The sequence below is a fragment of the Myotis brandtii genome, unplaced genomic scaffold, assembly GCF_000412655.1.
Source record: "Myotis brandtii unplaced genomic scaffold, ASM41265v1 scaffold297, whole genome shotgun sequence".
Classification (NCBI taxonomy): Eukaryota; Metazoa; Chordata; class Mammalia; order Chiroptera; family Vespertilionidae; genus Myotis; species Myotis brandtii.
Window position 1 is genome coordinate 1059777 of NW_005361351.1, and position 11966 is coordinate 1071742.

The window sequence follows — 11966 nt, forward strand, 5'->3', positions numbered from 1 at the left end:
GGTTTCTGGGGTTTTGTTTAGCTTCTATATTTGCAACATAGTACATAGTTGCTTAGAGTTGCAGCTGAGAGGCCGGCAACTCAGGCGGGGAACGTTGGAGTCCGCTATCACTGGAGCAAGCAAGCCTCCCTGTTGACTACAGCGCATGGCTGCCGGCCGCCATCTTGGCTGACAGTTATTTTGCATAAGGATATGCTGATTAGCCAATGGAAAGGGTGGTGGTCGTATGCTAATTACCATGTTTCTCTTTTATTAGTGTAGATAATCTCTCTATATAAAAGCCTAAGTGATGTCAACCAGTAGCTATGATGCACACTGACCGCCAGGGGGCAGATGCTCAATGCAGGGGCTGCCCCCTGGTGGTCAGTGTGCTCCCTCAGTGGGGCCAGACCCTGGGCTCATGGCTGGTGAGTGGAGCTGAGGCTGTACGAGCCTCTCCTGCAGACACTCCCCCTGTGTGCCCCTCCCCATCTGGACCAGGACCAGGATCAGAACTGGCAGGGACCAGGACTGGCATCGGGACTGACTAGGTGCGAGCCTATTGCTGCTTCTTGGTCATAGGTCATAGGCATGCCAGTATCGCCCTAGGATGGCCGCATGGAGACCACAGTGGAGTGGCAGTGAGCCTACCGAGCTATGGCAGTGGCGGCAGGTGCAGTGGGGCCTGGATGAGCAGGAGCGGTGTGGCACCCAGCCAGGGCTTGGGCTCCTCCCCCAGCCACCTGCCACTTTGGCACTACTACATCCCTCAGGGGATGTAGGACTGTTGGTTTTGGCTGATGCCTGCAGGCCAGGCTGAGGGACCCCCACCGGTGCATGAATCTGTGCCCCGGGCCTCTAGTTGCCATATAACATTGTGTAAATTTAAGGTGCACATATGATAGATATGATACACATATATGTTGCAAAATGATTACCACAATAGGTTAACACCTCCATCCCCTCACCTAATTAACTTTGATAAATTTTGTCATGACAACACTTAAGATCTACTCTCTTAGCAACTTTCAAGTAAACAACAACTGTTGTCACCATGCTGGACATTAGAGTCCCAGATCTTGAATTTATCTTATAACTGAAAATTTCTACCCTTTAACCAAAATCTCCCCATTTCCCCCACCTCCCAGTGCTTGGCAACCACTATTCTACTCTCTGTTTCTACAAGTTTTACTTTTTAGATTCCATATATGAGTGAAATGATACACTACTTGTCTTTCTCTGATTGACTTACCTTACTTAGCATTTGTAAATTTAACAGAGGCACATCCTACCTGAAGATTAGTTACTCTATTTACTGACAGTTAATTCTTTAAGGATTTGTGTCTGGAGAACCTTTATCGAGAAAATATTTTGGCATTTGCCATAATCATTAGGTAATACAGTACCTTTACACCAGCCCAGTAGTCTGGGCATAGAAATGATAGGCACTTCATCTACTATGGGGGAAAATATATTGCTTCAATGTTTTGCTAATCATTTTCATTGCTATTGATAAAGACCCTGCTTTAGATCACATACAGATATATTCATGGAGGGCAATGCAAAACAGTGGGATATTTATCCTTTTCTTATAGTAAGTCTCTAAAGTGCTTTGCCATCCGAGAAGTAACCATTCAAGTATGTTTCAAAGTAAATATTTTTGTAGAGTTAATAATGGTAAATCAGTTCTTTCTGAAAGTTTTGGTTTGTTTTGGGAACTTGTGTCCCACCATTACCATGGCTTCTGGCTTTATTTGGCTGAGTTCCTACATCTTGTTTTCTTTCCCAGGCAGAACAGTGCAGTGGACTACAGGGATTTTTGATTTTCCGAAGCCTTGGAGGAGGCACTGGATCAGGATTTACATCTCTCTTAATGGAGCATCTCTCGATACAATACGGCAGGAAGACTAAATTGGAGTTCTCTGTCTACCCAGCCCCCAGGATCTCCACTGCTGTAGTAGAACCTTACAACTCCATCCTCACCACCCATTTCACATTAGAGCACTCGGACTGTACCTTCATGGTGGACAATGAGGCCCTCTATGACATATGCCATCATAAACTTGGTGTTGAACGCCCCTCTTACACCATCATTAATAGGCTGATAGGTCAGGCAGTATCTTCCATTACTGCTTCCCTCCGGTTTGAAGGGCCCTTGAATGTGGACCTAAATGAATTCCAGACCAACCTAGTACCTTATCCGAGAATTCATTTCCCTATGACAGCCTTTGCCCCCATCATTTCTGCTGACAATGCCTACCACAAGGACTTCTCTGTGGCAGATATCACCACTGCTTGCTTTGAGGTCTCCAACCAGCTGGTCAAGTGTGATCCTCGATTGGGGAAGTACATGGCCTGCTGCCTACTTTATAGAGGGGATGTGGTCCCTAAGGATGTCAATGCAGCAATTGCAGCCATGAAGTCAAGGAACTCTGTTCAGTTTGTAGATTGGTGTCCAACTGGTTTCAAGGTGGGCATCAACAGTCAACCACCCATGATGATGCCCGGGGGAGAAATGGCCAAGGTCCAGCAGGCTGTCTGCATGCTGAGCAACACCACAGCAGTTGTAGAGGCCTGGGCCCGCCTGAATCACAAGTTTGATCTCATGTATGCCAAGAGGGCATTTCTACATTGGTACATCAGAGAAGGTATGGAAGAAGAGGAGTTTTCAGAGGCCAGGAAAGATCTGGCATGTCTGGAGAAGGATTATGAGGAGGTGGGGCAAAGTTTCTGAGGTATATGTGATGGTGAAAATAATGTTAAATGCCATGCTTACTTTATAAGACATTTTACAGTTGGTGGGTAGAGTTCCTTTGATTAGAAGAAGAAAGAAATCAAATGAAACAAGAACATAAGTTCCACACTAAATTAAATCAGCCAATATTAACAATGAGAACATCTTTTCTTGTCTGTTAGTATAATTCAGCACTGCTACCTGTGGACCTTCTAAGCTTTGGAGTCCTTTCTGGGTCGTGTCATTTGTGTGTTTGTATGTGTGTTTTGTCAGAGTGGAAACCTGGCTATATATTTTTTGCTTTTCAACCATGACACTATGAAGCACTAAAGTTAATGCTTTCCCTATCCTATACCTGAGGTGAAAAACAGCAAAATATTGATTATTAATGTTATCCATGTCTATATTTTGTACTTTGATTAAATTATGAACATTTTCAGTATAATTCTTTTTCTTCCAAATGTGGCCTTAAAGTCTCAGTTTGCTTTTTATACAAAAAAACAAACAAGAATATTCTTGGGTCTTTCATAAATTTGAATCTGTGTGTCCTGTTGGTCAGAGGGTGAAAGTGATCTCTTTTCCATTTTCCTTCCTTGAGGAGGTATTCTCAAAGTGTGGCTGCAGAACCCTGCACAGAACCATTCCACAAGTTTAGAAAAAAAGGCAGATTCTTGACCAGCACTACAGACTTGCTAAATGAGAAGCCTTGGGGATTGGAGGGGATGTGACTTGAGGATTTGAAGTTAAAAAAACCCACTTAATAGAATTAATTTTTGGTATTTTAAACAGTGTTACTGTTTAGCAGTAACCCATTTTCAAATAAGTATTAATTTAAAATGGACAAAATAGCTATAAATGCATTAAAATCACTAGCTGGATTTTTAGAAGCCATGTTGTATGGCCTAATAGTTAGAATTAAGGTGATCTAGATACTACAAAGATTTCCCCTCAGTCTTAGTCTTCGTTCTGTCTTGGCATAACCATACTTCCACCTGGCATCATTTTCCTTCTGACAAAATAACTCCCTTTACTCTTTTTAAATGTGTATCTAGGGTTGAGAGGGTATATTTGCCCTTGCTTCCTCGGAGAGTGAGATCACCTGAGCTAATGATTGAACTAATTCTGAGGAGTATAAGCACTAATTAAATGTGATCTTGAGGCAGGGTCTGTCTTATTCATCTGAGTCTCTACAGTGACAGGCATAGAGTCGGTACTCAATAATTATTAGATTGAAAAACACCAGGAGATCACCTTATATCCTACTTTATATAAATCACATCTATTTGACTTTAACTTTTTATGTTCCTCTTTGATCTCTCCTTAAAAATTACTTTGAATCTTCACATATCCTCTTATCCCAGAGGAAAGACTTCTTCTTTCCAAGGTCACTTAGGATTTGTGTACCTTCTCCCCTTGACTGCTCTAGGAGACCTTGTCTCTTCAACCCCCTGCAGAGTCTGTCTCTCTCCATTGACTTTTTTTCTTCTTTTTACTTATATGTCGAGGTCTCCTCATTCCAACATTCAACACCCTTTTCTGGATTCTATTACTTTTAAAATTTACTGTCACATGTTTGCACTCTATCAAACTTTTCAAAGGAATATACATTTGATGCGTATACCTCATCTTCTGCTCACTCCTTAGCCTTTGTGATTTAGTGAACTCCCATTATTCTACTGAAACTATTGTTTCGAAGATCATTGATCATACTAGATTTATCAAAACAATGACTTTATCAGTCTTCAGATTTCTTGAGTTTAAGCATTTGGTAATTTTTTTTCCTTGAAACTTTTCCTTCGCCTCCTGTGGCACTACTTGGTTCTCCTCCTCAGATTCCTTTTTTCCATTGTCTGTCCCTAATGGAGATACCCTTGGTCCTTTTCCCTGGTCTTTATTTTATTCATAACCATATCAAGTCTATATGGATGACTGAGAAACTCTATATTTCCATTCTCTCTTGAGATTTTTTTTTTTTTGCTAATTCTCACTTGAGGATATTTTTCCATTGATTTGTTTTTAAAGAGAGAGTGAAAGGGAGGAGGAGAGACAGAGAGAGAAACATCAATGTGAGAGAGACACATTGATTGGTTGCCTCCAACACAAGCCCCAACCAGGGCCGGTGATTGAGCCTGCAACCGAGGCACATGCCCTTGACCAGAATCAAACCCAGGACCCTTAAGTCTGCAGGCCAAAGCTCTATCCACTGAGCCAAACAGGATAGGGCCTCTCTTGAGTTTGATACTAGAATTTTCACCAGATATGCTGGACGTATCCTCCCAGATGTTGTGCCTATGCTTAAATTTAACTTCTTTCAAGAAAAACATAAATTTCCTCCAAAGAAATCTGCTCTTCCTTTGGTGTTCTGTCTTGTTTATTTATGTTATCATCTCCTCACTTAAGCAGAGTTTAAGCAGTCATTTTTTACTGCTCCCTCCTGCTCCCTACATACTAGAATTAAGTCCTATCAATTCTGCTTCTATAATGTTTTCAGAATCCCTTGTCTTTTCTTCTTGTTAATAACATCCTAGCTCAGGTCATCAACTCCTCTCTTTGTCCCCAGCACAGCTGGCATGGCCCAGTGGTTGAACATCGACTTATTGAACCAGTAGTCACGGTTTGATTCCCAGTCAGGGCACATGCCCAGGTTTCGGGCTTGATCCCCAGTGTGGTATGTGCGTGAGTCATATCAACGATACCCTCTCATCCTTGATGTTTCTATCTCTCTCCTTCTCCCCCCAACTCTGAAATCAATAAAAATGTGTTAAAAAATAAATGCTTTCTGCCTCTCACTTTGTCTTCTTGATCTATCCTACTCATTACTCTGTGACTGTTCTGCTGCACAGCTTAGATTATTCTGCTCCCTATACAAAGCTTTGATAATTCCCCATTGTCTTAGGCATAAAGTGTAAACTCCTGCATGTTACATGCAGAGCCTGTCACCACTAGTTTCAGCTAAAATTTACAATCCCAACCTCTACTTTGCTGTCATACATTCACACTAGACTCTCACCACTTCTCAGCAGAGATTCTCTTTTCTCTCTCCTATACCTTGGCTCCTTCTCCTTGCTGTCTCTCTTACTTCCTCTGTGACAATTGAATGTAATTTCTATTACAAATCCAGTTCAGATGCCACCTGTTCCATGTAGCTGCTTGGGACTCTTCTTCCTTGTGCCCCTTCCAGCTACCAGATTGATTAGTAGTATTCACTTACTTCTACCTCAGGATTCAGGGATGGTTGGGATACATTAAGAAATCTCACTATACATGGTGGGGCAAAATTAGGTGTACAGTTATGGGTACACAAAACAGTTTATTTTATTATTATTTATTAATTATGGTATTATTTTCCATATTAATAGCTGTAAACCTATGAAAGTATGCCACACCGTGTATTGTAGTAAGTACTCAGTGATGAAACTTTTTTTCCATGTGCATATCTTGCTTTGAACTTTTATTAGGCTCTTACTAAGTACTTAAAAAAATTTTTTTTAAATGTATATGTATTGTTTCCCCCTTCAGACACTGGAGGGCACTGGTGAAATGCTTAAAATAACTGCTCAGTTGCTCAAATGAGTATTGATGTTCTGGACAGCATTTGTATGTGTGTGCATGCATGTGTGTGCATTCTCATACACAGAAAAGACCATTAGGGGTGGGGAGGATGACAGGTTTTTCTACTGTCTTAAAATTTAATAGTCAACTAAAATTAAGATAAAGCAACAAGTTATTTTGTAAAATTTTAAGTTCAGCTTGTGAATCTCATTATTTCTAAGTCTAGAAAACTTAAATAATCACTTTTAAAGGAAATAGATATGCCTTTTTGTTCTCCTTTGCATTCTCAGATACACATTCTTATCCTGTCTAATAAAGAGGGAATATGCTAATTGACCCTCACACCATCGCAAAGATGGTGGTGCCCACAGCCAATAAGGAGGGAATATGCTAACTGACTGCCATGCCCTCAAAGATGGCGGAGCCCACCAATAAGGAAGAAATATGCTAATTGACTGCCCTGCCCTCAAAGATGGCGGCACCCAAAGCCAATAAGGAGAGAATATGCTAATTGACTGCCCCACCCTCAAAGATGGCAGCACCCAGTCCCCTTGGCCCTGCTGGGGTGGCAGGCATGCAGCAAGGCCAGGCCTGCCCCCAAGCAGGCCTGGGTGCTCCATGTGCCTGCGTCCGGAGACCCCCAGTCCCCTCAGTCCCCCAGCCACCCAGGGCCACCCAAGGCTCAGGTAACCAGGGCCGGCCGAGGCTTGTGCTGCTGGCAGTGGCAGCAGCAGAGGTGTGATGGGACATCACCTTCCCCTGATCGCCGGGTCCCCTCCCCCCCCTGAGGGCTCCTGGCCTTTGAGAGGGGGCAGGCCGAGCAGAGGGACCCCCCTCCAGTGCATGAATTTTCATGCACCAGGCCTCTAGTATATTTTATATTTCCTTTATAAATTTGATATATTTTCTTTTCTCTTAAAGACTAATTGACAAATTTTCTCAAGTGCCCTATTCAGATCCTTACTTATTTCTCTTTTGGGTTTTTTCTTTTCCTCTCAATTTTTAGTAGCTCTTTATAAATTTGATCAATAAGCCATTTGTCTCTTATATGAGTGGCAAACATTTTTCTAAATTTGTCATTCATTTGTGTTTTTATTTTGCTGCTGCTGCTGGTGGTAGTGTCAACTGCTGGTGTGTGTGTGTATGGGTTGTTTACTTCACTATGTAGAAATTCATTTTACATATTTATGACTTATCACCATGCAGAAGTGAGTGGAACCACAGTCCCTCTCTGGGAAACTGGCTCTTAGGCTTTGCTGGTGGAGGCTATCAGAGTTCTTCCTGATGTCTGTTGTTAGTGGACTTTTACTCATATTAAACCCCTCATCTCTGAATTCCTTATATATTCTTCACACTAATTGCTATCACTTTGCAATTCATCACTTACATATTCCCTGGTGGTATTTGCTTTTATTTTCATTTTGGTTTTGTCTATTTGCTTAGATGTTGACTCGTGGAGAGCAGCGGCTTTGCCTCAAACATCAGCATCTCCCAGGTGCTTAGCACCATGCTGGGCAGTTACTGTGGGTTCCGTGAGCACATATGAAAGGCTTCCCAGCCCTATGCACTAGCAGACCATGAGGATGTGGGGTGTCCCATCGGGGATACTGAAAGCTCCCTCTCCTGTAGAGCCCAGGTATCATCCTGGCAGCAGATCCCTGCTGGCTATGCCCTTTGGGTGGGATCAAGCCATGGAGATGGCTCTAGGTTGAATGATAGCTGACATAATCCTGTCAGTATGATCTTTCCCAAGCTCTTCTTTACTCTACCTATGACACCCAAGAACCATTCCCATCTGGGAGAGATGGGGAATTGACTTATCTATATCCTCCCTCATTTGCCTTCCCTTTCTGAGTTCAGAGGAACTGACACGAGCCAAAGGTTCAAGAAGTCACTTGATTTAATGGAAGCAAGAGGGTAGGGTAGGGATCTAGTGGCAGGATGGTAATCAGTGTGTCTCTTAATCTTCCAGCCTTGGCTGGGGTTGCTGTGTGAAGAGAGGAGCCCTAGGTGCTCTCTTCTCAGGCCTGGGATCTTCGGGGAGAAGTGTGGGGAAAGAGAAAAAGAGACACAGAACATAGGGAGAGGCCTTAATAGCTTTGTATCTGTGAAGTTGGGACAATTCTGCATGCCTGTGTATTGTACCGAGAAAGCTGGGCTGGAGCTAGGAAAGGATCAGAGGGGTTGAGCAGTGAGGCAGCCTGTAAAACTGGACTGCCCACAAAATAAAAGCCAGTTGGGTGGGCAAACTCTTACCCTCCACCTGATCTCCATCCTTGTCCTTAATGGGCTGCCTTGCTGTCCTCAATTCTACTTCTTTCGTCCAATCTGTGCCATCAGATGGGCATTGGCAGCTGCCTTGGCTCTCAAGTTCTTGGCCTTGGCAATGTTTAAGAGGACATTCATGACATTAGTGGGGACATCAAGGGATAGAGTGAACTTGGTGCGCCGGTCACTCTTGGCCTTGTTCTGGTACACCTTCCCTTTGAGCTGTGCTTGGGATAAGTACTTGTACCGAGAGCTCCCAGCTCCACCACTGCCCCTGGGAGCAGAGAAGGCCCTTTTCTTCTTGTTTTCTCCCTCCTCATCCTTTTCTTTGTCCTCATCTGAGGATGGGTCCTGGCTGGGTAGGTAGGGGAAGCCTCTCTTGCTCAGCAGGGGTATATCCTCCAGCTGGTTCTTCTTGGCCTCAGACAGGGCCGTGTTGATACAGCAGAAGATGGACTCGGCTTTGGAGAACTTATGGGACAGACTCATCCTGGGGGCCCCTTGGAGAAGCAGCAGCAGCAGCAGGAAGTGGGCTGGCACACGCATCTCTCCCTGTGGTAGAAATGAGGGAAATGGGAAGGGGCGTGAGAGGGGTTCAAGGCTCAGAAGCACATGGGGTTTTGCCCACGCTCTGCTTACTAAAATGGTTCTCTCCACCCACAGCAGCACCTGGACATTTATTAGAAATGTAAATAATTCTCAGGGGACTGAGTTGCAGATGTCATATTCTCTCTCTCTCTCTCTCTCTCTCTCTCTCTCTCTCTCTCTCCTCTATCTAGGGTTTGCAGGGTAAAGGAAAACAAACTCTCCACACAGAAAAGTCATCATCCTCATTTGCTTCCCTACTGACGTCTAATTCCTAAGCAAGTTTCTCCTCTTCCATTCTTTGGGTGCTTTGGCCATCATCTCTAGTGAAACACCACAAACATTTATATTTCTCTGCTACCTGCTATGAAAATAAGCAAGCCCCATCTACTTAGATTTAAAGTAGAGGGGTAAAACTCTACATCTATATTTTTCTTGTTTGTATATCTGAAACTCAACCATTCTTTAAGGTTGTTATAGCAGTACCTTCTCTGGGTGATTTAAAGATACACACTTAATTTTGAAATCTGTGACAGAGTCCAGTCCTAGGAACCTGGGCCTGCCTGAAATTCAGAGCATCTCTGAGGGAGAGGGTACCGGAAGGGAAAGACTTTGGGGGTACTGGAAGGGAAAGAGCTCAATTATATAGCTGTGCCCCCTGCTAGCTCCATTTTCCAGTGGGGAAGGGTTGGGAAGGATGACAGAGTTATTCCCTATTTTACCCAGTTTGTCTGCAAACACTGTTAAGAAGTTGAATTTAAAAAAATGAAGAATTTAGCCCAGCTATTGTGGCTTGGTGGTTGAGTGTCAACCTATGAACCAGGAGGGCACAGTTCAATTCCTGATTGGGCACATATCTGGATTGTGGGCTCGATCCCCAGTCGGGGGTGTGCAGGAGGCAGCCAATCAATGATTCTCTATCATTGATGTTTCTATCGTTCTCTTCCTCTCCCTTCCTCCGAAATCAATAAAAATATATTTTTTAAAAATGAAAAATTTAAAAACATTTTAGAAAACAGTGCCTGCAGAACCTAGGGAAGCTTTAATCATTTTAAAAGGAATAGTAGTGAGTATAGCAGTAAGCTGTTTTCTTCTTGTAGACTCGTGTTAGTGTTGTGTGACCACAGACAGACACACACACGCACACACACACACACACACACACACACACACACACACACACAGGCACCTCTAAGCAGTGCACTCTCAAAGTGGGCAGTGAAGGTTTCTAAATGAAAGGCTCTTCCTCCAAAGAGGGGGGAACAGCCAGAGGAAAGTTGACATGTTACAGATAGCTGGTCATTGGAAGAATTTGTATTACTGCCGTATTATTTAATCTATTATTGGAAGTGGTGTGTGTGTGTGTGTGTGTGTGTGTGTGTGTATATCTGTGTCTGTTTGCTATGCTTGAGGAGAAAATTGCAAACAGGATTTCTCAGAAAATTTGGGCATCAAATGGAGACACCAAACATCCATCTTTATGGTTTTTCCCTTTCACTGGTAGCACCTAGTCCCTGGAGATATCTGTCCCCTTCCTCCAAAGTCCCTAGTGTAGCAAGAGGGAAAGGACTCCAGGTTTTGAAGGCAAAGGACCTGGGCTCAAAACTTTCCTCACTTTCTTAATTATTTTGGGTGGATCTCTTAGTCCACATCCTAAAAAGGAGACGTTACCTGCTCACAGGTGTATTGAGAGAATGAAAGGTGACAGAGGTTAAAGATGCTGGCATATGATAAACAATAATTGCAAGCATCCTACTGCCCCTGTAGGCAGTAGGGGATATTCTGTAGTTTCTATCTCCTATCCCCATTGGTAAACTATTACCAAGGGCCATTTTTCATGTTCATGACTGAATTCTGTTCAGAAAAATAGATTTGTATGAACCCATTCTGCCTTCAATCTATTACCTTTTGCAAAACCTGTGTGTCTGTATCAACAAAAGGATTATTTTACCCTTCCCTCCCCACCCCCCTTAGAAACTTCCCCATGGTCTCATATTTAAAACACCGTGGCATGCAGCACTATCTTTCAATTTTCATGTCTCACCCTTGCCAAGTCCCCAGCACCTCCTGCCTAATTTAGGGCAAGTAAATTTATTCTTCATAGAAAAGCCTCTATCCAAAATCTTACCCGAGAATGGACTCCGGAGTGGAGATGCTCAGTGAGGCAGGTGCAGCTTCAGGACCAGGTCTGCCCTGGGAACATCCCCCTGAACTTCTGTCTCTGCTGGGGTCGCCGGCTCCTTTTCTTGTATTGTTTCCTCTCTGTGGAGACTGCTCCACTCCTTCGTGTGTGTATGGAGAAGTGACAGATCACAGGGTGGGTCCTAATTCCAGACGTGGTGTCTACAGTGGGATGCGATTTCATTTAAAATACAACCAGAAGCAGCTGTCCACGTCATGGATACAGCAGGCACTCTGTATCCTTGACCCCTCCTACCTGCCTTTCCTCCCAGCCCTCCCCACCTCTCCCTTCCCCTCCTGCCCTAGCAGCTTGCTTCATTGATAAAAAGAAAAAAAACACTGTTAAACTGAGAGGCAGTTTCTTTGAAAAGTTTTATTACTGATCTTAGTTCTTACTAATTTCAGGCTTTCTACATCCCCATCACCCTAACCTGACTTTTGGAAATCTAGAGCTAGGACCTGCTTTGAAAAGAAAGAAGGTGGCTTGAGCTTTACCTGCTGTCTTAAAATTCTTGTGGGTTCTGACTTGCAGTGTTGTCACACAAAACTCAATATATTTGAGCTAAGGGCACATAGGGGCAGGCACAGTATACCCAGAGCTTTTGGTGGCAAAGTACTTGATTTTACCTATTTATTCATCTATTCATTCAATATTGGTGGGTGGTGG

At 43.4% G+C, this 11966-nt stretch overlaps 2 protein-coding genes across 2 annotated transcripts in view; one reads left to right on the forward strand and one right to left on the reverse strand.

Moving 5' to 3' along the window:
• TUBAL3 (tubulin, alpha-like 3) overlaps nucleotides 1–3092 on the forward strand; it is a 12222-nt gene extending 9130 nt beyond the window's left edge. The window contains exon 4 of the mRNA XM_014542283.1: nucleotides 1769–3092. Within this exon, the coding sequence (XP_014397769.1) occupies nucleotides 1769–2713 (945 nt within the window). The 3' untranslated portion in view covers nucleotides 2714–3092. The remainder of the gene's footprint in view (nucleotides 1–1768) is intronic.
• Nucleotides 3093–8193: 5101 nt separating this feature from the next.
• On the reverse strand, nucleotides 8194–11596 carry UCN3 (urocortin 3). Its single transcript, XM_005869511.1, has 2 exons — nucleotides 11247–11596; nucleotides 8194–9085 (listed from the first exon to the last, which is right to left on the reverse strand). The coding sequence occupies exon 2, from the start codon at nucleotides 9077–9079 to the stop codon at nucleotides 8576–8578; it is 504 nt and encodes a 167-aa protein (XP_005869573.1). The 5' UTR covers nucleotides 9080–9085; nucleotides 11247–11596; the 3' UTR covers nucleotides 8194–8575.
• Nucleotides 11597–11966: the final 370 nt, after the last annotated feature.

Excerpts from the sequence above, each read along its gene's own strand:
- UCN3 (XM_005869511.1), bottom strand. The coding sequence starts at position 9,079 with ATGCGTGTGCCAGCCCACTTCCTGCTGCTGCTGCTGCTTCTCCAAGGG.